The sequence below is a fragment of the Heterodontus francisci genome, chromosome 2 (genome assembly GCF_036365525.1).
Source record: "Heterodontus francisci isolate sHetFra1 chromosome 2, sHetFra1.hap1, whole genome shotgun sequence".
NCBI lineage: Eukaryota > Metazoa > Chordata > Chondrichthyes > Heterodontiformes > Heterodontidae > Heterodontus > Heterodontus francisci.
In genome coordinates, this window is record NC_090372.1 from 190,984,969 (window position 1) to 191,011,504 (window position 26,536).

At 39.4% G+C, this 26,536-nt stretch overlaps 1 protein-coding gene and 1 long non-coding RNA gene across 2 annotated transcripts in view; one reads left to right on the plus strand and one right to left on the minus strand.

Moving 5' to 3' along the window:
• LOC137349396 (uncharacterized) overlaps positions 1–9,099 on the plus strand; it is a 44,942-nt gene extending 35,843 nt beyond the window's left edge. The window contains exon 4 of the long non-coding RNA XR_010969381.1: positions 8,691–9,099. This is a non-coding gene — a long non-coding RNA (uncharacterized lncRNA). The remainder of the gene's footprint in view (positions 1–8,690) is intronic.
• wdr37 (WD repeat domain 37) overlaps positions 1–26,536 on the minus strand; it is a 152,768-nt gene that overhangs the window by 73,557 nt on the left and 52,675 nt on the right. Inside the window, 4 exon segments of the mRNA XM_068014911.1 lie at positions 3,615–3,750; positions 12,179–12,243; positions 13,854–13,949; positions 16,619–16,715. Coding sequence (XP_067871012.1) covers positions 3,615–3,750; positions 12,179–12,243; positions 13,854–13,949; positions 16,619–16,715 — 394 coding nt within the window.

Here is a 26,536-nt window from a genome sequence, read left to right on the forward strand (position 1 = left end):
TGTCTACTCTATCTAAGCCCCTCATCATTTTGTACACCTCAATTAAGTCACCCCTCAGCCTCCTCTGTTCTAAGGAAAAAAACCCAAGTCGATCCAATCTTTCATCATAGCTGCAACTTTCAAGCCCTGGCAACATTCTTGTAAATCTCCTCTGTACTCTCTACAGAGCAATTATGTCCTTCCTATAATGTGGTGACCAGAACTGTACGCAATACTCCAACTGTGGCCTAACCAGTGTTTTATACAATTCCAGCATTACATTGCTGCTTTTGTATTCTGTACCTTGGCCAATAAAGGAAAACATTCCATATGCCTTCTTAACCACTCTATCTACCTGTCCTGCCACCTTCAGGGACCTGTGGACATGCACTACAAGGTTTCTCACTTCTTCTACCCCTCAATATACTCCCTCTTATTGTGTATTCCCTTGCTTTGTTTGCACTCCCCAAATGCATTACCTCACACTTCTCTGGAATGAATTCCATTTGTCACTTTTGTGCCCGCTCAACCAAACCATCGACATCATTCTGGAGTCTACAGCTATCTTCTTCACTATCAACTACACGGCCAATTGTTGTGTCATCTGCAAATTTCCCAATCATGCCTCCTACATTTATGTCAAAGTCATTAACATATACCACAAACAGCAAGGGATCCAACTCCAAGCCCTGTGGAACACCACTGGAAACCGCTTTCCATTCGCAAAATCATTGATCGACCACTACCATTTGTTTCTGTCACAGAACCAATTTCGGATCCAACTTAAAAGCAAAATACTGCAGATGCTGGAAATCTGATGAAGGGTCATTGACTTGAAATGTTAACTCTGCTTCTCTCTCCACAGATGCTGCCAGACCTGCTGAGTATTTCCAGCATTTCTAGTTTTAATTTTGGATCCAACTTACCACTTTCCCCTGTATCCCATGAGCTTTCATTTTTCTGACCAGTCTGCCACGCGGGACCTTGTTAAATGCCTTACTAAAATCCATGTAGACCACATCCACCGCACTACCGTCATGGCATATGTTAATGACTTTGACATAAATGTAGGAGGCATGATTGGGAAATTTGCAGATGACACAACAATTTGGGGCGGCACAGTGGCGCAGTGGTTAGCACCGCAGCCTCACAGCTCCAGGGACTCGGGTTCGATTCTGGGTACTGCCTGTGCGGAGTTTGCAAGTTCTCCCTGTGTCTGCGTGGGTTTCCTCCGGGTGCTCCGGTTTCCTCCCACATGCCAAAGACTTGCACGTTGATAGGTTAATTGTCCATTATAAAATTGCCCCTAGTATAGGTAGGTGGTAGGGAAATATATAGGGACAGGTGGGAATGTGGTAGGAATATGGGATTAGTGTAGGATTAGTATAAATGGGTGGTTGATGGTCGGCACAGACTCGGTGGGCCGAAGGGCCTGTTTCAGTGCTGTATCTCTAAACTAAACATCAATTTTCCTTGTTACTTCCTCAAAAAATTCAATCAAGTTAGTAAGACGCGACCTTCCCTTGACAAATCCATGCTGACTATCCCTGATTAATCCGTGCCTCTCTCAGTGGCAGTTTATCCTGTCTCTCAGAATTGATTCTAATAATTTAACCACCATAGGGGTCAGATTGACCGACCTGTAATTATTTGGCCTATCCCTCACACCCTTTTTTAACAATGGTACAACGTTCGCAGACCTTCAATCCTCTGGTACCTCACTTGTATCCACTGAGGATTTGAAGATGATCCTCGGAGCATCCGCTATTTCCTTCCTGACTTCCTTTAACAACCTGGGATACAATCCATCCGGCATGAGCGATTTATCCACTTTCAAGGATGTCAGACCTCTAGTACTTCCTGTCACATTATATTTATCATATCTAATATTTCACACTCCTCCTGTTTTACTACAATGTCTGCATCAACCCTCTCCTTTGTGAAGACAGAGACAAAAGACTCATTAAGAACCCTGCCCACATGCACAGTGGCGCAGTGGTTAGCACCGCAGCCTCACAGCTCCAGGGACCTGGGTTCGATCCCAGGTGCTGCCTGTGTGGAGTTTGCAAGTTCTCCCTGTGTCTGCGTGGGTTTTCTCCGGGTGCTCCGGTTTCCTCCCACAAGCCAAAAGACTTGCAGGTTGATAGGTAAATTGGCCATTATAAAAATTGTCACTAGTGTAGGTAGGTGGTAGGGAAATATAGGGACAGGTGGGGATGTTTGGTAGGAATATGGGATTAGTGTAGGATTAGTATAAATGGGTGGTTGATGTTCGGCACAGACTCGGTGGGCCGAAGGGCCTGTTTCAGTGCTGTATCTCTAATCTAAAAAAAAAATCTAATTATGTGCATCCATGCATAAGTTCCCTTGTACATCTCTGATAGGCCCTAGCCTTTCTTTAGTTATCCTCTTACTCTTAAACATCTTTGGGTTTTCCTTGATTTTACCCGCCAATAATTTTTCATGTCCTCTTTGCTTTCCTAATTTCCATTTTTACTTCACCAGTGCACTTTCTATACTCCTCTAGACTTTCTAAAGTATTAAGGTTTTTGTGACTGTCATAAGCTTTCTTTTTCTGCTTTATCTTATCCTGTATGTTTCTAAGTAACCAGAGGGCTCTAGATTTGGCCGTTCCACCCTTTATCTTTGTGGGGACATGTCTACACTGTGCCTGTAGAATCTCACTTTTGAATGCCTCCCACTGGTTTGCCACTGATTTTCCTTCAAGTAGCTTTATCGAGTTCACTTTCGCCAGATCACCTCTCAGCTTCGTAAAATTTGCCTTCCCCCAATTTAGAACTTCTACTTGTGTTTTATCTTTGTCCTTTTCCATGATTATGCTAAAACTAACTGTATTATGGTCACTATCTCCAAAATGGTCACCCAATGCCACTTCATCACCGATGACTAAATCTAGAATTGCACCCCCTCTCGTTGGACTTGTTACGTGCTAGTTAAAAAATTTCTCTTGATTGCAGTTCAAGAATTTTGTGCTCTCTATGCCCTTCACACTGTTTGTATCTCAGTTGATATTAGGGTAATTGAAATCCCCAACTATTACTGCCCTATAGTTTTTGCACTCAGAAATTTGCCTACATATTTGTTCTATCTCCCTCCCACTATTTGGGGATCTATAGTACACTCCTAGTAGTGTGGCTGCCCCTTTTTTATTTGAGTTCAAACCATATGGCCTCATTTGATGATTCATTTAGCATATCATCCCTCCTCACAGCTGTTATCGATTCCTTAACCAATAATGCTACAGCCCCTCCTTTTTTAATTCCCCTCTATCCCACCTGAAAACTCTACATCCAGGGATGCTGAGCTGCCATTCTTTAAGCCAGGTTTCCATAATAGCAATGATATCGTGTTGCCATGTGTCTATCTGTGCCCTCAGCTCCTTGGCTTGATTTGCTATAATCCTTGCATTTAAATAAATACCTTTTTAACACTGCTAAATTCCTGTGCTGCCCACTTTTTAACCTTAATAAAATGTCAAATAATCTATGCAAATGGTGAAATAGATGATACTGTGCACATCTGTTGTGACAGAATTAATTAAAACTTACAATGTAGTGGAAATTGTCACTACAAAAAAATTCGAAAGCGAAGTTTGAAATAAAGTAACGTTGTACCAGCTGATGCTGTGCCCAGCACCACAGGCTGCAAGCGTGTAACACTGACATCCCAAATCCCATCCCGATGGCCTATGTATTCTTTCACCAGTTGACAGACTGCTCTAGAAGTTGTTGTCTTGAAACTTGACACAATCTTTCAAAAAAAAACAAAGTAAGACATTAGTCTAAAGCACGAACATATGCAATTTTTTAAATATAAAAGAGAACCACAAAACTAAACCCCATCTCACGTTAGAATCAAATGTTATTCAAAAAACACCATTTGTTAGGTTAGTAGCTCCCTATTGTTTCTTGCACCTGGTTTCCCCACCACTTGATCAATTGTTTCAGACTGATTTATACCGCCACCAATTCTGTTCCCCAAAACACCTTTGACACCTCCTTTAGGGGAGTAAAATTTTCTAACAACTTCTGACATATTCAAGACATACTCTAACCCTGCAGCTGCACTTGAAATTAATCAATTCAACAGCCACAGCTATAAAAAGGCCATCAAGGAGAAAGGCCAAAGGATATATGTGGCCTTTCAGAGATGTTTGGTGTGGTTATTAAGAATAAATCTTCACCATGCATATATAGAAATTATTTGCGAATACCCCTGCATTGCAGCTTTTCATTTCCTCTATTATATATTGTACAAATATATGCATTCAGCCAAAGAATTACAAAAACAGTCACAATTTTGAAATAGGTGGTTAAAATGGAGCTGACTATTGAACTGAATGAGATGCAGGCAAGATGGTAATAAATGTTAATACTCCACATTTTGTTGTAAAATCTGAATGATTTCTCCGTTTTTTAGACAACTAACATCCTGACTTCTTCCAGTACTTTATTTAGCTGAAATTCTGAGGCCCCTGGAGATTATTTTAATTTAAGCCATCTGTCAAGATTGGATTAGCAGCCTGTTTCACACACTGCTTGATTTTACTATCCATTCAAATCAAGTTTGTTATTGTTGCAATACAGTTATTATGCTATGTATAATACAATATTTACCCTTTTTTAAAAGAGATATTTACTTTTCTTCAGGATAGTTTAAGTCAAATAGATATAATTTCCTTTACAATAATTCTATTTTATTGCTTGTGATGTTTAGCAACATTTTAAATGATGAGAACTTCAAAAAAATTCGATATAAAAACTGTGGAAAGTGTGTTAAAATAGTGATATGCAAGTCCATTTTATAAATGCTGGTGATGGCACAGGGTATTTTACAGGATGGCACAGGAAAAGCATCCATTCACTGCTCCTCAGTTCTATTAATTAAGCTACTGTGCAGAATACAATGTGGATGCTATTAAGAGTCATGTAATTATTGCATTCAATTAAAATTTTGACCAAGGCGACTTCAAGAAGCTTAGGCAGAACTGCAAGCATTCCCTCATCATTAAAATTCAACAAAGTATCCTACGAATGCAGTAGTTTATGAGTTTAGTGTTAGTAAAGGATTGGTAATTAACGCCAGGAAATGGAACTTCACCTGTTCAATTATTACATATGAAGCAATCAATAAACCATTCCAAAGACTTGTACACAAATTAGTAAATTGCAATTAGCTGAAAAACACACAATCCATAACCAGTACTCAAATGTTATTCAATGCTGTGCGCCATTTTTGGATAGCAAGTTCAACGGCTCGATTTTACAGCATCCATTATCAAAAAAGTCTTTCGACTTGTGCAAACCAATAAGTTAAACCCTTAAAGGTAATGATCAATCTGGATGAATAAATTAAAATGGACTTTGGGGAGATCTGATTGAAATGTACAAAAATTTGACAAGCCTGAATAGAGTGGAGGTGAAGGGCCTAATTCCATTAGCAGAGAGGTCAGTGACTAGGGGGCATAGATTTAAAGTGATTGGTAGAAAGATTAGAGGGGTGATGAGAAAAAAATATTTTCACCCAGAGGGTGGTAGGGGTCTGGAACTCACTGCCTGAAAGGGTAGTTGAGGCAGAAACTCTCAACTCATTCAAAAGGAGTCTGGATATGCACCTCAAGTCTCATAATCTGCAGGGCTACGGACCAAATGCTGGAAGGTGGGATCAGAATAAGTGGATCGTTTTTTGGCTGGCGCAGACACGATGGGTCAAATGGCCTCCTTCTGTGTCGTAACCTTTCTATGTTTCTATTCTACTGTAAAAGCACATTGTATTAAGGGATCCCTCAAAAGTTTATTATGAACCCTGTGTACACATACAAAGAAAGAAGAAACATTTATGTAACTTCAGGACATCCCAAGAACTACACTGCCAACAAATTACTACTTAATTGGAGTCACTGTTGTAATGTAGGGAAATACAGCAGTCAATTTGAAAGCCAAGTCGCACAAACAATGAGATAAATTACCTACTATGTTTCGTTTTAAAGAAAGTTGAAGAATAAATATGGCCGGCACATTGGGAGAAATCCATAAGTACTATTGATTCATAAGCATTCAGAGACCTTTAGAAGCAGAAGAAAGATTAGACCTCCATGAGCTCTATCCACACTACATCAAAATTCAAGTCCCAGAGGTTCTGGAACAAAGGAGGCTAAGGGATGACTTAATTGAGGTATGCAAAATTATGAGGGGCCTAGAGTAGACAGGAAGGACCTGCTTCCCCAGCGGAGAGGTCAATTACCAGGGGGCACAGATTTGAAGTGACTGGTAGCAGGATTAGAGGGGACATGAGGAAAAACTTTTTCACCGAAAGGGTCGTGGGTGTCTGGAATTCACTGCCCAGATCGGCGGTGGAGGCAGAAACCCTCAACTCATTTAAAAGGTACCTGGACCTGCACCTGAAGTGCTGTAACCTGCAAGGCTACGGACCAGGTGCTGGAAGTTGGGATTCGTTTGGGCGGCTAGTTTTTTCAGCCTGCGCAGACACAATGGGCTTCTTTCTATGCCATAACTTTTCCATGGTTCTAGGTGAAAGGGCAACTTTTTAAATTCACTGTGTCCAGTCACGTTTCTGATTTAAGTTCACCATGCCACCATCTCGAGTCTTTTAGAACAGCAGTAGAATTGACTTTAATTTTTCTATTACACTACTCAAAATATTCAAAGTTGCTACTGCAGTTTGTCAAAAGGAGATACTAAGGTCAAAATAAAGTGTACTACAAAATGTAAAAAAAACAGAAGAAATTAAATGAAAAATTTAAAATCAGAGATCCAAAGACCCAGACAAGACAGCATATTTGTATCCTTTCTGAATGGATGCAGAAGCCACTCAATAACACTCCAAGAGCTGCAAGTAGGTCAAAAAAATCAAACCTCATGTGATTTATGGCAAGAATATATATACATGCCAATTAGACTAGGTTTAATTGAAAGTACATTCTGTAGTACAGAAGTACATAATGAATTTGAAAACAAATTTGCACAAGGGGCAATCTAGTCTGCTGAAAAGTAATCTACTGATTAGATTTCACAACATATATAAGTCCAGTATACTTGGAATACTGTACCCTCGACTATACTTAGCTGAAGTTGTTTCACAAGTGTGTAAGACTATCCTCAGATGTGTATGATTGTCTTCACATTTATAAAATAAAAGGAGTAGCACAGGTCACAGGAGATAATATTTTGGATAATCACAGCCACATTAGTGGTGTCAACTTTACAGCAGCAATTTACATAAAATTTACAGCACTGAAACAGGCCATTCGGCCCAACTGGTCAATGCTAGTGTGTATGCTCCACAGGAGCCTCCTCCTACCTTATTTCATCAAACCCTATCAACATACCCTTCCACTCCTTTCTCCCTCATGTACCTAACTAGCTTTCCCAAAAATGTATCGGTGCTATCTACCTCAACTACTCCATGTGGCAGTGAGCTCCACATTTTAACCACTTTGAGTTTCTTAAGCAAAGTAATGTCTGTTCAGTGGTTTAATTGATTGGTATTCGTATTCTAAGTGTGCCTCCTTCATCATTCACTAAAACTACCCAATTGCAGAAAAGCTTGTAAGGCAAAGAAAACGAAAAATTGCATCATTCAGAATCTTGAACCCCTGACTACAATGCCATTTTTGTTTAGTGCTGCAAACATCATGAAATATTACTTTTGGAGGTCCATACATGATGTGAAACTGGAATGGAGCAGTTCTCAAATTAGAACTTCTTTCATCAATAAATAGGAGTTAACATGGTATGGAGATTAAGGAAAACAAAAATAGAACACTACCACTGTGTGGTAACAATATGTAGTGCAGAAAGGAGTCAAGTAGATGGCAGATACTTTTAGTGAAAATAAAGCAGCCATAAAAATACAACAAAATAGGAGTCACTCCTGCATTGGCCATGTAATCCATCTCAATTTACAGCTTTTTTTAAAAAAAGAAATCAAGCACATATTACGTTTTCCCTTTTCTCTCCCCTTTTTGGTTTTTCCCCCATGTTTCACAGACATCTTTCTGCATCAGTGTTTCTAAACACTGCAAGACATCCAAAAACAAATCAAAACAGCAACTAATAGAAAGGCAAGATGTTCATGCAGCAAATAAACTGTAGAATAAAGAGATGCACATTGAAATGCATGAAATAATCAAGTACAGAAAGGACAGTTGTCTTAAAGGTAGACTGTGTTTGACAAATTTAGTGATGTTCTTTGAGGTAGTGACCAATTGAATAAACAGAATACAGCATATATATTGTATACAGATTTTCAGAAAATGTGTCACAGAAAGCTCATTATAAAAATAGAGGCATATGGTTTAAATAACATGATAGTAGCAATTGTAGAAAGTTGGCTGATGGACAGGAAACAAAAGTTAAAGATTAATGGGAGCTGCCTGGATTAGAAAAAGATACGAAGCAGCTGTGCAAGATCCATTTTTGTTCTCACACAAATAGTTAATGAGAGAAAGATGATTTGGGCTTCAGTATAAGAAGCACTATATTAAAACGTGGCCCAATAAGTTTGCATATCCCTGGGCTGTGCACAGAGAGAAGGCACAGTATAATGATCAACAGAGAAGACACAGTCCTGTGGTCTCCAACAGGGTTATCTTCAGAGGTTGGAGAAGTATCCCCAATTTTTGTTCCCAACTTTCCCTTGAAGTTTTTTGTTTCCTTTGTCTCTCCCAGGAAATTGCATGACTATGGAAGGGAGGAAGATTGAGGGTTGATGGTGTATCTAGACTGCACCATATCAGATTGGGACAGGTTTGATGGGCGATCTGTCTCTCCTTGCCCTCCTTTTATGCATGTATGAAATGTCAGCTAAAGCTAGGAAACAAAGCCGACAATTGAAGAGATGAAGCCAGAACAATAGGTAACAGACCGCTGCCACAGCAACTCTACATGAGGAGAGAGGTTGGATGGAACATTGGGTGGAACAATGAAAGTCTACTCCATATTCCACTGAATATGAACTATCAGCTTTGCTAAGTCTACACTACAATCGAGGGCAGTGAATGTGGCACTACTGGACTTTTACTAAGCAAAGCACAGCTATGGCTGGGATATTATGATGCACATATAGTTTTGCTGTATTTACGACTATTTAGATTCTGTATCTGTTTGAGATTAAGTATCAGTTTACTTATACTGTAACTTTGATAATCCTAATCATATTAATGCAGGTATAGTTAAATAAAATTGTCTTACTCATATCAAATACAGACATAATTAAATGAAATTGTTTTAGCTAATGCATCTTTATATCAGACTCATTCTTTGATAGCTTTGGTAAGCAAGAATTAAGGTTGAACTTCACCCGGTCATGCAGTGGTCCTGTGTGAACACACGTGGTTTGATAATTATTCAAATTACCTTCTATATAGCAGTTCAAGGCGAGCTAATTAAAGCATCATACGTGAAAGCCTAGACATAAATAGTGAATCTCAATAAAACTGCATCAGATTTACCTCACTGCGCTTGGAGGGTAAGCTGGGTTTGCTGAGCTTGAAACATTACTATCAGTAGTCATAAATCCAGGGAATCACTGCTTGGGATCCATTCTGTCCACAGAATCTCTGGCTATGCATGAAGGCAAGTGTCACCTTGTACCTCACTCCCCAACTAACAAAAAACCCAGAATACACATGCAAGAATCCAAAAACATAGCACTGGTGGCCTCTGCCTAGAAAGTAGCTTTTATTACATGAAAAATGTTGGTCAGCCTCTCAGTCCTATCAATGTTATATTGCAGTAATAATTTCCTACAGGCATTCACTGAAAGTAGGTGCAAGGCAGAAAGACAGCATTACCAAAATAAGGAAACTGCTCCACAAGGATCAGATTATGTCCTTCCAGCAGCTTCTCAACAAGTTCTACATCAGTAAAAGGACCACTTGAATAACTCATAGATCCAAATCATTTCCAGGATCCCACCTTTCTCCCCAGTACACAAAGTAAACAACTCCTCAAAGAACAGTGAACTCATCATCCCCTTCTACTCTATGCTGGCCTCCGTAACAGCAGATAATAATTGAGTATCTGTGTAATTATTGGGAGCTAGAACAGTGCTACCCTTAAACAAAGGAAGAATGGGGAAGGGCATAGAGAATAGCTAAGCTGATTAACTGTGACCTTTACTTGCAGCAGAATAAAAAAACACTTAAAACCTCTGCACTGAATGCACCATACTAGAGGCCATAAAGTCTCATTGATGATAAATGCTCATAGATAGCAAAAGCAGGTTGAACACATCATGTTCACATTCCAGCCTGCATCCTTTCCGGATGAAAATCTGGGAAATGACAGGCTGCATGATTCCTCCAAAATTTGCTCAATGCCTACATGTTCTGCTCTCAAAGAGAGAAAGCTTCCACCAACATGTAAACATGCCTTTAAGTTGTTCATAAATGCAACTTCTTGATGTAATGAAACACATCACCACTGCCCCCTTAAAACATTTGGGCAAAGCAAATTGGGGTGAGCATTTGGAACTAATGACCTTTCCTCAGCCGAGGCAAACAACAGAATGACACAAAAATAAGATGTGTGGTTAACTGCGAAAGGGACTGTAAGCTACCTAAGGCGGCCATACACAAGATAGTCAATTGGGCAGAGAGGTATCAGATGAAACACGAGGCAATATATTTTGGTCGGAAAAGGAGGAGAATCTATAAACTAAATGATAAAATTTTAAAAGGAGTAGGGAAAAGAGACACTTTGGGGTTCAAATACACAAATCTGTGAAAGGGGGAGGACAAGTTGATAAAGCTGTTATAAAAACATATGGAATCCTGGCAAAGAGGCACTTCTAAGCCTATCTAAATCTTGGGTATGCCACATAAAATAGTTTGTCTAATTTAAGTACGTTACATTAGGAAGGAAATCAAGGCCATCCATGGCAAGGGTGTAGAGAGATTCATTAAAACAATACCAAAGTTGAGAACGTTTAGTTGTGAGAAGATTAGAGAAACTGGAGTTCTTTTCTTTTAGAATAAATGGTTAAGAGGCCATTTATAATGGGAATTCCCTTTCTACCACTTTCAATAATTTGACATCATGATTCAGGCCTCCTAAGTATGTGGTGCTGAAGCAACTCCTCTGTCCGCCTCCCTGCAGTTTAAGTTTTAGTACAGAAAGCTGTGAATCTCTTCTGATCTCTGCAACAGATTTTCCTTTGGACGTTCTTGAATTTTAGTATCCTATCTACATTTGTCTCCAACGTTCCTCCTTTCATTTTTATCTGGAATGTATAAAGGCAAGGAGACTGACCAGCATCTTCAAATATCCCTTGTGTGGGGACAGAAGTTTGAGAGACGCAGAATAGTTCCTTCTTCCAGAACTTTCTAACCTCACCCAGTGCATAAAAGATTTGAAACATTTAATATCCTGTTGATCCCAAATTATAGAAAATAACACTTTATGAAAGTTGATGCCCAACCTCTGGTTAGTAAGTTTATATTTTATTACTGTTTTTACACTCAAGTTACAAAAAGACCAAATGAATGTCAAACACACATATCTGTTCATTCTCTTCTGTTAATCACATATCATACATACACAAGGTTACCAGTGTTTTAAAAATGTATTACGTACCACAAAAAGCAATTTTATGTTATATTTACCAAAACAAATTTCAAAGTCCACTAGGCTGCAGCAATTCCATCACCGTTACCAATTAGATGCAACATGCATATGGATTCACTAGAAAATAAATTACCCACGAGTCTCCACCCCACAACTCCCAACTTCCCATGTTGAAGTTGCGTGCTCCAATTGCTTTGCCTGGGAAAGAGTTTGACCGCTACATCATAAGTAGAAGAAAAGACTGAGGTTTGTTGCTTTCGGGGAACACACATATGTAAGACTACACCATTTCCAGAACAATTTCCAGTACATTCATTTAAAGTCACCTCATCAAACTTAATGTTTTTAGTTTAAAGTATATTAAATAAGAAATCACAAAGCACCTTGCATTCTCGCCATTGGCTAACATATAATTTTTAATTCTAAGTTTTGTTTTCAACTGAGAATGAACAGAGTAAAAAGTAAACTATTTAAAATGAGTGTCTTCGGCTGCATCATCTAGCAATAAGCTATGACTGAATATTAGTTTATGTTTGTTCAGTTTTGACAGAAACTGTGTTGCATGCCTGGAATACGCATCAACAACGTACCTTGCTAGTAGATGCCTTGTAAGTTGTTTTCAGCTTTTGAGATAACTGGCTGGTACTGTGGCTGGCTACACAAATGCAAACAGAACTTTTATCAACCATTGAATGACGTATGCAGGATAGACATTGAACTAATTCTTATTCAGATTTAAAGATGCATATCAAGAGTTTCACAGAAAGAAATAAAAAGTAAACTCACAAAGTTGAGGGAGATCACCAAGTCAAAAAGGTGCAAAATTTTTGTATTAAGTGTGGCACATAACTGTGCACAAAAGTTGGAAATTTAATGTCACAATAAACTCATCTAACAAAATCCAGTTTGAATTGGGACTGAATAGTGTCATCTCCCATCTTTTGCTAAGAAATGAAATGCAAGCAACCAGTAAAAACAAAATAAATTCACATCCCATTCTAGCACTGTGACCTCCTCCAGCCTTATCTGCCCCAAGCCCGTTTATTCTTTCAACTGAGACATTCTGTTTATCCCCTCATCCGATCATGGACAACAAAGCTTTCAGTTATCTTGGGTCCACTTTCTGGAACTCCTGGCCTAAACCTCTCCATCTCTCTCCCCGCCTCTAAGTGCCTCCTCAAACATTACCTATATGACCTCGCCTTGGACATCAATTCTAACTTCCACTTACACATCATGCTAGTTTCTTTCCTCTGAGAAGTGCCTCAATATTTTGTTCTACATTAAAGGTGCTATATAAATGCAAGGTTGTTGTATGGAAACAAAGATAAAGTCACTGGAGAAATAGTGACCTCACTTAGTCCTTCTCTATTCATTAAAACACCCTTCCATACTGCGAATCACAGTTGAAATGGTACAAAAATTACATAAAATACAGGTCAAATGAAATATAAACTATTAGGTAAACGTTAGGTAAAGTGGAATGGCAATCAACACCACATTTTCAGATTTAAAGTCTACTTTTCAAACATTAACTTTCAGAATTTTATAATTATATTTAATATATATTCCATATATGAATATATATAGGTCAGAATAATAACTTAAGGACAAGTAAGTTGTGTTTGTGCACAGCTTAATGATAAAATTCAGCCAAGCAAACAGCACAGTATCATGAAAATTTCAGCACAAGAAGCTTCATGCTATGCCAGCGTCAGTTTCAGATTGGCACTATCTATTTCAACCCCAATCTCCAGTTTGTTACCTTCAGCCTCAATATCTTAGTTTTTCCTTCTTAAATGTCATGACTGACTCAACTGCAATGGCTACATGTTGTAAATCATCTCACAGTTCAAAAACCTTTTATGGAAAAATATTCTTTAATCTCTCCCTTTGCACTAACGCTATTAATCATAAATTTATATCCACTTGTTATTGATTTATCCTTTCAAACTCTCAGAACTTCAAACATATTTATTAAAGCCACCTTTAAAATTTCTTGAAAAACACAATGAAAAATTAGAGTTGTTCTCTCATCATAATTATATTCTCCCACCACTGGTATCATTCAAATAAATATATACTGGATGTTTTCCATGGTTCCAATATTCTTTCCAGAATTAGTTATTCATAATATATGCAACACTCCAATTGTTAAGATTAACTTGTAAATACAATAAATCTAAGTTCTACCACTTTATACATTTAGATTCCCAATATATCTATGTTTAATATGAACAGAATTAAAAGATTCATTTTCTTAACCTTTTGCCTTCAACTGTCCTTTGCTTAAATCTCCACCATCCACTGTTTGACCTTCAGCTGTCAGACGATCATTCAAAGTTTCAATTTCTCTTCGCACTGCAAGTTAAGGAGAAAAAAAAACACGCAATCATTGTCATCCAATTAGTTTTGCTGAGTAGATTGTAAATGGAGTGCCTCTTAACATAGAAAGGTTATGGCAGAGAAGGAGGCCACTTGGCCCAGCGTGTCTGTGCCAGCCAAAAAACGATCCACCCCAGTCTAATCCCACCTTCCAGCATTTGGTCCATAGCCCTGCAGATTACAACACTTGAGGTGCATATTCAGACTCCTTTTGAATGAGTTGAGAGTTTCTGCCTCAACTACCCTTTCAGGCAGTGAGTTCCAGACCCCTACCACCCACTGGGTGAAAAGATTTTTCCTCATCTCCCCTCTAACCTTTCTACCAATCACTTTAAATATATGTCCCCTAGTCACTGACCTCACTGCTAAGGTAAATAGACCCTTCAACTCCACTCTATTCAGGCTTGTCAAAATTTTGTACATTTCAATCATATCTCCCCTCAGCCTTCTCTGCTCCAAGGAGAACAACCCCAGCCGATCCAATCTTTCCTCATAGCTGCATTTTCCAGTCCCGGCAACATCCTCGTAAATCTCCTCTGTAACTTCTCTTGTGCAATTACATCCTTGCTGTAATGAGGTGACCAGAACTGCATACAGTACTCAAGTTGTGGCCTAACCAATGATTTATACAGTTCCAGCATAACCTCCCTGCTTTTATATGCTATGCCTCAGCTAAGGAAGAAAAGGATTCCATATGCCTTCTTAACCACCTTGTCAACCTGTCCTGCTACCGTCAGGGATCTGTGAGCATTCTCCAAGGTCCCTCACTTCCTCTACACTTCGCAGTATTTTCCCAAAAATCATGAATTCTTTTGCCTTGTTTGACCTCCCCATATGCATCACCTCACACTAGGGTTGAATTTCATTTGCCACTTTTCTGCCCAAACCATAAATATCTTACTTAACATACTGAGATACAAGGCCATAAACAAATAAAATTCATCAACAAGCAACTTAAGAAAATGTATTTATGATCCAGTTACTTCTTTCGTATTGAGTTAGGCTAGGAAAAAAAAGAGATAACTGTATTGTTAAGCCAGAAAAATTAATTATGTGCTACTGCATTCCAATAGCTAAAAAAGGCTTTACCAAACTATGGGAATATCTTACAGGATAGGTGATATATAATTTATGGAACTAAGATTACTCCCATAACCAGGCAATGATAGTCTGTTTGGTGTGATACCAAGGCATATAGATCAGAAATATCCAGGTTCAACACCCAATCTCCGTCAAGTTAGCGCCTAAACATTACAGTTGTCACAATTAGCACCAGGGTCCTGGGCTATTGAAAGTGGGGCAAAATCAGCTGGGCCCCATTCCTAATTGCTATCACTGGCCTCTGCTGGAACGTGCACATATATGGAGATCAGGTGAAGATAGGATTAGACTTTGCCATGTTGCTTACCATGGTTAAGTGTTTGCTGACACAAATGGCTAAGCTCAAATACGGAGAAGGCCACTTTCACGACCTATAAGGTGGCCTGCTATCAGCTGTTGAACTGCACTCCAGCTCGAATCTTCACAGAACAGGAAACGTGGAAAGTGGAGAACCAAAACTTTAAAAGAGCTAACTTTCTTGCCTGGTCTTCTCACATTAAAACACTTAAAAACTTTTAAAATTCTTTAATTTAAAAAAGTTGGCATCACTCCATTACAGTTATATCCAGCTTGTTGCAGCTCAATTAGTACAAGGCTGGTGGAAAATGGCATTTTATGGTGAGAAATATGCAAAATAAAAATTCAGATGTCATGATACATCTACAAATAATCGCAGTAAGACCACAGTTGGAGTGCTACATGTACCTTTAGGCTCCAGGAAACTAATGAAGCAGGTACAGCACAGATTCACTGGGATGCTGTCTGATAAGAAACATAACTATGAAGGAAGACATAAAAGATTGGACTGTTTTCATTAGAAGAAAGGATTGTTGCATTAACTTGATACATCTGTTTAAAGTTATGAGTGGATGTGACAAAATAGATAGTCAAGTTTCCAGTGGTTTAGGGGTCTAGCACATGGGGACCTGGTTACAAGATTAAGTGTAAAATATATTGAACAGAGAGCAGGAGAAACTTTTGTTTTTACACAGAAGAACGAGAGGCTATGGATTGCAGCACCAGAGTGCATTGTGGAAGCAGACATATCAACATTTAATAATAGGTTAGGTAGGTCACTGATGGAAAAGAGAATAAAGAGACGTGGAAACTGAGTGGGCACATAGAATTAGGGCTACTGCTCATACAGAATAAACACCAACATGGACTGGTTGTGCCAAGCAGCTTTTTCAGTATTGTAATTTTTATAACACTACCTCCTCAATACTACCTTCTCAAAAGACTAAATTGATGCCAGTTTTGGCTGCAATCACAATGAATATTTTGTGGAGACAGGAATGTGACATTTAACTAGACTGAGTTTTTAAATATTAAAGCCTCTTAAACCACTGAAATCTATAGTATTGAGTATATAATGGATTGCGGTGATCCACATTGGAGTATTAGATTTACCCATCATACAGGTGCACAGCAGTTTGAAGGTTGTATCATGACTAACGCATTGTGATTCCTCATTTCCCATGTAACAAATGGTGAAATTGTCTTGACCGTTGTCCTTCATGTACCTGTACAAAGGTGATACTCACATTCCAAATTTTCAATGTACAAATTTTCAAATTCTCGCTCAATCTGTCCAAATAGTTCCAGCAAAGTTTGCCGAATTGATGGTGGCAATTTGGAATCCTAGGGAAAAAAATATTAAGAGTCACTAGCTGGTTATTAATCAGACCAATATCTTAAAAAAGATCATTTCCACTACAGATCGTTGACATTAATTGTCACTGGAGGATCACTGCTTTATTCAGACTGTCAACGATCTTTTGTTCCGTTTGCATATCTGTACTGATGACAGATATCATTTTTCCTCCACAAGTGGTATAAGATCTGCAGTGAAAAGGAAGCTCTGTATTTCAATGCAGCAATTCTTAGATATTATAAAGCTTTGGTTACAAAGTTGTTTTTCCAGTGAAACGATGAATGATTGAGCTTTCAAACCAACTAAGTATTAGGTTAGTTCTGAAATACTCAGCAACTACATTCAAAAGTAGAAAGTGCACAAACAATCAATCTTGGCAGATGCAAGGAGGCATCAGCCAACCAAGCATTACAACACAAAGGAAATGTTAATACAACGTGATCAGTAGAGAGCCTTTTATATTGAATAATCCTTTATACAAAAGCACTGCAATATGAAACAGGTTATTAGCATATTGTGTGTAGTATAAAAAGCCAGAACGTAGATACAGAACATCTGTTTTTTTTCCCCATCAGTTTAATTGATAAAAAATATTTTAAACTTTAATATATTATAAGTGCTTAAACCAATTGTTGAAAGAGGTCACATTGTGAAATTGGGTACTAATAAATATTACAGTAAATCTAGAAGGTCTTTGTTCCATCATGCCTCTCTAAAGTCTGTTTTGCTTTGTTCAAAGTCACTGTATTAAAGATGTCTTTTAATTCAAAACTAAATCATGCCAAAAACATTCTTCCCATGAAAATGCATTGAAAATTCGCTGTTTTAATTCATTCTAATAATTCAAAAGCTCAGCTCATTCTTGTACTAATTGCTGCCAAAATGGGGGCTTAACTAATGAAATATGTCACTTTGTTCGACATCAAGTGCCCTCACCCAACAATATGCTACTAAATGGAAACAGAGAGCAATTTGAGAAATTGCCTGCAGTACAAGACCGTTTACCACTGAGCAAAAATAAAAAAAGATTAAATATGTGGAGCAGCACCCTATGTTAACTGTATATTAACTGTTTGGTCGGCATTAACTGGGGATTCACTTGTGCCCCTGTGAACAGACACAACAGACTGAAACTGTGGTTGTTGTGTTAGGAGGTGCATGCTTGTAATGTGTAACTTTGAAAATAAATGCTTTTAAAAGTAGGTGAAGATTGGCTCTATCCTTCACCAACTGGCTTTCTGAAATGAAATACCCTGGAGAATTGAAGAATGGCACAGAAAATTAAGATTATATTAACAATTACGAAGTTTACAGATGATACAAAATTGGCTGTGTGGTTGTCAGTGAGGAGGAAAGCTTTAGACTGCAGGAAGATATAGATGATCTGGTCAGTTGGTCAGAAAAGTGGAAAATGGAATTCAATCTGGAACAGTGTGAGGTAATGCATTTTGGGAGGTGCAACGAGGCAATGGAACACACAATAAATGGGAGGATACCGAGCAGTGTGGAGGAACAGAAGGACCTTGGAGTGCATGTCCACAGATCCTTAAAGGTAGCAGGACAGGTCGATAAAGGTGGTTAAGAAAGCATATGGCATGCTTTCCTTTATTAGCCGAGGCACAGAATATAAGAGCAGGGAGGTTACGCTAGAACTGTATATACACTAGTTAGACCACAGCTTGAGTACTGCGTACAGTTCTGGTCACCACATTACAGGAAAGATGCGATTACACTAGAGAGGGTGCAGAGGAGATTTATGAGGATGTTTCCAGGACTGAAAAATTTTAGCTATGAGGAAAGATTGGATAGGCTGGGGTTGTTTTTCTTGGAAGAGGAGGCTAAGGGGTGACTTAAATGAGATGTATAAAATTGAGGGGTCTGATCTATTTACCTTAGCAAAGGGATCAAAAAAAGGCAGATTTAAAGTAATTGGTTGAAGAATTATAGGGGAGAAAAGGAAACAATTTCTCCACCCAGAGGGTGATAGGGACCTGGAACTCACTGCTTGAAAGGGTGGCGAGACAGAAACTCTCACCACATTTCAAAAGTACATGTCTACTTGAAAAGCCGTGTCCTGCAGGGCTCCAGACCGAGTGCAGAAAGGTGGGGTTAGGCTGGGTAGCTCTTCGTCAGTTGGCACAGACACAATGTGCTAAATGGCCTCCTTCTGTGTCATAAATGTTCTATGATTTCTAATCTGTCCATCACCCTTGCCGTCTAACCAGAATAACTAGAAAAGAACCACTGCTGATTACCCACATAGTGTGTTCAGCAAGGAAACAGTATGCATAACTCAACTCGTCTCAATATTGACTTAGGTTTGGTGAGTTAGCTCAAGTTGGGCAGAGCAGCTAACCCTCTTCAGATATGCTGGAAAAGGCAAGTGAAATTGGCCAAAGAACCAACCTTGAATCAACCAGTTCAAATCTATGGAAACACATATGGAAACACATCCAAAGAAAGCATCAACAAATGGAGCAGAGTGATAAAAGCATGAAGTTTTATCTCAATATAAACCCAAAGACATACTTAGAGCCAATAAAAGACAACCCTGACATGTGGAATCAGTTTCCACATGCCTGCTGATGATACTCATCTCTATTTTTCCAACACCACTCTCAATCCCTCTACTGCCTCAATGTTGTCAAAACACTTTCCCAATATTCAGTCTTGGATGTGCGGCAATTTCTTCCAGTTAAACATTGGGAAAACTGAATCCATCCTCTTCAACACCTGTCACAAATTCCTTGTCACCGATTCCATCACAATTGTCTCATACTGAATCATACCGTTCACAATCTCAGCATTTTATTTCTTCCCCAAGCTGAGTTTCCAATCTCATATCCTCTCCAAAACAAAGACCACCTACCTTCAGCACCATAATACCACCCACCTCCACCCCTGTTCAAACACTCATCCATGCCTTTGTCACCTCCAGACCCAGCTAGCCCAATGCTCTTGTGGCCAGCCGTCTATTCTTCATTCTCTGTAAATGTTAGCTCATTCAAAATTCTGATGCCTATATATTACACATCAAGTCCCGTTCACCCATCACCCCAATTCTTACTCAGTTACATTGGCTCCCCGTCTTCCCAAGTCTCCAATTTAAAATTCTCATCCCCATGTTTAAATCCCTTCAGTGTCATACAATTCCCCACTCCCCCACTTCCCTGCCCAAACTCCTAGTTCCTCTGCCTATGCAGTCCCAGTCCCTTAGCCTCACCATTGGTGGCTGTGTCATCAGCCGCTTAGACTCCAGGTTCTGAAATTCATCCCGCATCTCCCTTACCTCTTTAAAATCCACCTCTTTGACCAAACATTTGGTTATCACTTCTAATATATCCTTCTTTTTCTTTGTGAAGCACCTTTACACATTGTTCTACATTAAAAAGCTATATAAATGCAAGTTGTCATTGGCTCCCGGTAAAGCAATGCCTCGAGTTTAAAATTCGCATCCTTGCTTTCAAATCCCTCCATGATCTCATCTCTTCCTGTGTCTGTAATTTCCTCCAGTCCTACAACCCTCCAAGATATTTGCTCTCCTCCAGTTTATTCTCTTGAGCACTCCCAATTTTAATTGCTCCACCACTGACAGTTAAGCCTTCAGCTGCAAGGTCCTAAGCTCTGAAATTTCCTCCCTAAACTTCTCTGCCTCTCTTCCTCTTCTAATACTGCCTTTAAGCGTGATGTCCCTTTAAGATCTTAGTATGCTAATGAGCTAAGTACTAGGATGCAGTCATGTGATTCCAAGCCTGAGTCACTCTGCAACTGTAACACCCAATGTAAGGTTCTGTAGTTTGCCCTGAACTGTAGAATAGTTTAGCTGTAATAAATCTGTTTGAGATCTTCAGCAAACTGGACTCCATGCATCTCATTTATGTTGCATCAGGCAACATTAAGAACTCATTACATGGTGGCAGCTGTGATGAAAAGACAAAGTCTAAGATTGAAGACCACAGGTAAAACAGCTGTAAAAACTACCTTTCCTACAGCCACCAGAAAGAAAGTTCAAAAATACTGTCTCAAACAGTAAAAAAAAAAGAACTTACCCCAAGATGTAGAAGACAGAGCACAGAATGACAGGCTACAAGCAAATTGGGTAAGTCATTGTACTGACAGTTGAGGGAGACTGCTTTAAAAAAAAAGCCTTGAAGTGCTTAGAAGTTGGGTTTTTTTTGCAAAGGTTCCATTAAAAAAGAAAGACCCGACTTCTCTCCCAGGCTGATCGAGGTCGGCACCATTACAGGGGGCGTCAGATAGTAAAAAGCACGGGGAACCCCCATCCCTGCAGAGCTTCGTCTACGCAGCCAAAGTTTTTTAAAAAACTTATTAAATCACTCGAGTGTAAAGAGCTTCCATTCACGAAGCCACCGCTGTAAAAATAACTTTAAACCACTCGAGCATGAACATAAACAAACTCTAAAACAAAGCAACTGAACTCCCTAGTGAACAGCTGTGTAAACAAACTGACTTAAGAATTACAAGAAAGATAAACACACAGCACTGTCAAACACCTGCTCCTCTCAATCCAAACAGCTAGTATAAACAACAGACAATTTCTTAAAGGGGAAACAGTGCAGAGTCATAGAATAAGTCTTAAAGCAAGTTTCAAGCAAAAGAACAGTAGGAAGATGGATACCAAATTTCTCAGCATGAACTTTAAGACCTCTAATATCCTATCCAGGTTCCAACTTTTCAAACAAAGAATGCAGTTATGCTTTACAGACCAAATAATTGTAGAGCCAGAACAACAGGCTGTAAAAATACTAACAGCAGATGGAAATGAGAGTATACACAGAATCAATAACTCAGGCTTATCTGCTGAGGACCAGAAAAATCTTGCAATGATATGGAAAGTGCTGGAAGATCAACTTCGATTAAGAGTGAACTTTAGAGTTCACTGCCTAGAACTGATATCCTACAACCGCCACAAAAATCAACAGACCAGTTTGTCAGTAGATGCCATAGTCAGGGCAATGAATGCGACTTCTCAGAAACTGAGCTGTTGGACCGAATAATGCAGCTGGTGATTGTACCAACACTCATTGAAGCATTTCAGAAAGACCTCTTGGGGAAAAAGGAAGGGTCATAGCATTGATGCACTGCTGGAAGATGGCAGGAAATACGAAGCAATTGTAGCTGGTCAACAGCACCTGCAAGCACTAGGTGCAGCCAACAGCATCGGTACGATAACCAGGTTGAAAAGAGCAAGCAAGCTGTGTGGTAAGTGTCACTGGTCCCACTCACTGCGAAGCTGTCCTGCATTTCAACACCTGTGCAAGGTGCGTGGTGCGACTGGACACTGGGCCCCCGCCTATGCAATAAATCTGGCCCTAAGACGCAGCCAGGAGTCACAGTAGGACAAAAACAAACAGATGGCAGGCGCAGCAACAGGGGCAAGGAAAGCTTCAGAGACCTACGTAAATGCAATCCGATACACAAAGTCCACAGAAAAACAGACCTGAGACAAGGCTCAGACAGCAGTAATTCTCAGTCAGAAGATGAACAAGTGTAGACCCAGTAAAAACACATATAGTAAAAACACATAAGAACTTAGTTGAAACAAAGGGGCTAGTCACACAACAATGAATAGTGTGTTAAAGCATAGGGGGGCTTGGTAGAAAGGGGCCGCAGTACACAGATGGCCGAGGAATTGTAGACAGTATAGAAAAGACATACTGAGGATCCCAGACACTGTCCTTGCACGTACCAGATAAAGGTGTCGCTATGGACACCAGATCTGATTAGACTCATAGTAGACAATGGGAAACTGTAAAATGTTGAACAGGTTCTCACTGAGCCAAAGAAGGAATTATCATTATGTCATTATACCAAACCCCTACGAGTAAGAAAGAGGGGAGTTTCTTGGAAACAAGATTTAACCCCTGACTGAAACTGGGAAAGGTACGAGAACCCAGGGGAAGGACACTCAAGAAGATGCCCGAGCCAAGGGCTCAGAGGACAGGAGAGCAGCCGCAAGTCCGAGACTGATAATCTCGTGCCTTGGCGGGTAGTATACTGTGCGTAGTGAGAGCTTGTATTTGATGATTTAGTGTGTGAATAAAATATTGATATACCTTTCACCAATTGGATTCCATGGATTCTTTAAGAGTAAGTGCGTATTAGGCATAACTGGCCCCTGAACAGGGACTCAGATGTAGTGCTATTACAAATTATTTTGGATAGCCTCGCTGAGTTTGAACTAATTTATAAACAAAGTTACAAGTCTGACGGATCGGATTGGAGAACTTTTGAGTAGTTATGGCCCTGGCCAGGCCAGAGTGGGAGTTGGAACTCCAGAAATATTTGAAGGGCAAGTGGCCCTCGTGGATATAGTTTGCAGTTAAACAGGACACGGGCGAGGGGTCCGTTGGGGTACAACATTGGGAGGATGCATGTACCTACCAAGCCAAACAAAGTTAGTGAAAGCCACTGCTTGTATAAAGGAATTAGATGAAAAAGAGAGTGAAGTTGAAAGATTGAAGCAGGAGTTGCAGAAGTCAGAAAAAGAAAAGAATGAGTGGTGTGACAGGACCCTGAAGGCAGAAACAGTTAGTTCAGCACAGGTAGTGCTTTTAATCCAATTCCATTCGCAGGCCAAAAAGGCTAAGTATAGTCATAGTAAGGCTGAGAGGGAAGTGGACAAGGTGAAGGAACAGCTCTCAGGAGCGGGACAGAAATGCTCGGACTTACAGACCGCATTGACGGTTCTGCACCACTCACAGAAAGATTGGGTGTACCAGTCAGCGGATCATACCAAATGTCAGCAGGAGATAAGGAAACTACAGTCTCAACTCTCAGCACAGAGGGGCATAATATGCACTTTTGCGGATAGGGAGGATGATGACAATGACGGCTTTAATCGGGCCAATTTGACTGATAAGGCCAGTAAGTACCATGACAATGATTACAGTCCTTGGGATGACCACCCCCCGAACCCCCAGTCGAGCCTTCGGCCCCCACCCTGGCCTTACCTGGCCCATTAATAACTGAAGGGCCAGAGGGCTCCATGACTAAGTTTACGGCAGAGTGACATAAAAAGACTATGCTTTAGTGAAATTTCAAGTGAATAGAAACAAGTTACTGTGTCTTTTGATTCGAATGTGTGAATGTTGGAAGCTTCCACGAATTAAATGAATGTCCTTGAGATGTGCAGCTTGTGTTCTGTAGAACTAACTCTTTGTTGTCTGGCCTTAATGATGAAAGCATGAGTCTGTTACATTTTCTATTTTTACACAAGTATATTTTGTGGGAACCTATTTTGGTTGTGAATTAGTTGAGCCTGTGTGTTCCTTGGCATCGGGACAGGGAATTTGACAGAGATTTTGGTACTTTGAATTCATAACCCATTACAGGAATCAATTTTCTAAGTTGTTTGGAATTGAATGAGTGTGAAAAGTGATTGTTGAGTGTATTCATTTCAATTTAAGATTGTGCACCCAGGAATTGAGTATAAAATTGAATATTTTAAGTTAAAGTTCTATTTTTATTTTAAAAGTTGGCTTTGCAACTGTGAAAAGGCAATGAACAATTTTCGAAGAGATAAGCTTCAGCCTTGAAGGTCTGAAGATGTCTGGCAGAAATCCAATAAGAAGTTTACAACACTGCTTTAATTGGAGTTCCCGTTTAATATCTGTTCTTTTTTTTTGGAGTTTAAATTAAAGACCTGTTGTACTGACTATTTTAAGTAGCAAATGTCAGGAATTGGATATTGGTTTAAGGGAGAGAAGGATAAACAAAGGAGATATGGGAAAGATGCTGTCTGTTTAAAGTTTGTTTAAGAAGCTGGTGTTAAATCTTTTGGTTTAAGAATGTTAAATAACTTTTTCTTTAGTTTTTAGTTTTATTACAGTCATTTGAAAAGGTGCCGGAAGAAAAAAAAGCACGTGCTGTTCTGTTCTGTGTGTAGTTAATAGTATTATAAGTTAATAAGTCTGAGTTAAGTTTATACTATTAAGGTTAACTGACCTGTTAAGTTGAAAAACTGGAAATTTCATTTGTGGCCACAATGATCTTTCAGGTTTATTATGTCAAGTTTTGGAGGAGTCTTTAGTTCCGGACATAAGACTCGTTCGTATAACATTAGCAGTTTGGATTTTTAAATATTTATTGCAGTGAATTGGAATTTGGAACCATCTTTGTTATATAAAAATATCCTGGGATTAGAAACCTCTTATAAAAGATGCTAAAAGTTTGGAAACAACTGCAGTTTAATCTAAAATGCTGTCTTTCCTGATGGAGATGCTTTCCTTTGAAGCTGATAATATTACTAATTATTTTGTTGTTTTCAAACCCTAAGGATACCAAAAGGATTGAAAAAAATGTTTAAAATGGAGTGTCGTTCTTTTCAATCAGAAAAAGGGTTACGTAAAGTGACGCAGCAAAAATGTTATGCTCCACCCCCTTGGAAACAAACACAGAAATGAACCCTGCTGCAGCTATTGTTTTTTCACTTAATCCACCACACAATTTTTGCATTGCTGAGAGTAAAATTTATATATATTGGACATTATTAAATCTTAAATTTCTAAATTGACAGATAGAATTGGACAAATTAACCCATTCGGCTCAGGGGCAGAGCCACAAGCCTGAGTCACTCTGCAGCTGTAACACCCAGAGTAAGGTTCTGTAAATAGTTTGCTTTGCACTGAATAATAGTTTAGCTGTAATAAACCTGTAATAAAAAGCCAGAAGCGCAAGGAGAGACCCAACTGTGTAACAGCCCCGACAACCAATTTTATCTGCAGCGCCTGTGGAAGAGTCTGTCACTCTAGAATTGGCCTTTATAGCCACTCCAGGCGCTGCTTCACAAACCACTAACCACCTCCAGGCGCTTACCCATTATCTCTCAAGACAAGGAGGCCAAAGAAGAAGAAACCTGTTTGAGATCTTCAGCAAACTGTACTCCACACATCTCATTTATGTTGCATCAGACAACAAAAAGAACTCATTACAAGATGCTTCTTAAAACCTACCTCTTTGGCCAAACACCTAGTTTGGTGTCAAATTTTGTTTGATAATGTTCCTATGCAATGCCTTGAAATGTTACATTAAAGGCACCATACAAATACAAGTTGTTGCTGTTGTTGAAACAGCCATTTAAAAAACAAGTTGTACCCAGCATGTTGAATGTTTTAGAGTTCAATGAAAAAAAGGGAATTACCACCATAGTTTGTGCTAGCATGACGGTGGGAAATAGAAAGCTGTTGGTGATTGGTAATTCCAAAATCTGCCAATGTTTTCATTGTGCTTTTACTCTGCCAGTAATTTACAAGAGTAACAAACTGGGATGAATGACTGATGCTCCTTTTGGGAAGTGATTGCACTACTTTGATCAAAGCAAAGAACAAAGAACAAAGAAAATTACAGCACAGGAACAGGCCCTTCGGCCCTCCAAGCCTGCGCCGATCCAGATCCTCTATCTAAACATGTCGCCTATTTTCTAAGGGTCTGTATCTCTTTGCTTCCTGCCCATTCATGTATCTGTCTAGATACATCTTAAAAGACGCTATCGTGCCCGCGTCTACCACCTCCGCTGGCAATGCGTTCCAGGCACCCACCACCCTCTGCGTAAAGAACTTTCCACGCATATCCCCCCTAAACTTTTCCCCTCTCACTTTGAACTCGTGACCCCTAGTAATTGAATCCCCCACTCTGGGAAAAAGCTTCTGGCAATCCACCCTGTCTATACCTCTCATGATTTTGTACACCTCAATCATGTCCCCCCTCAACCTCCGTCTTTCTAATGAAAATAATCCTAATCTGCTCAACCTCTCTTCATAGCTAGCGCCCTCCATACCAGGCAACA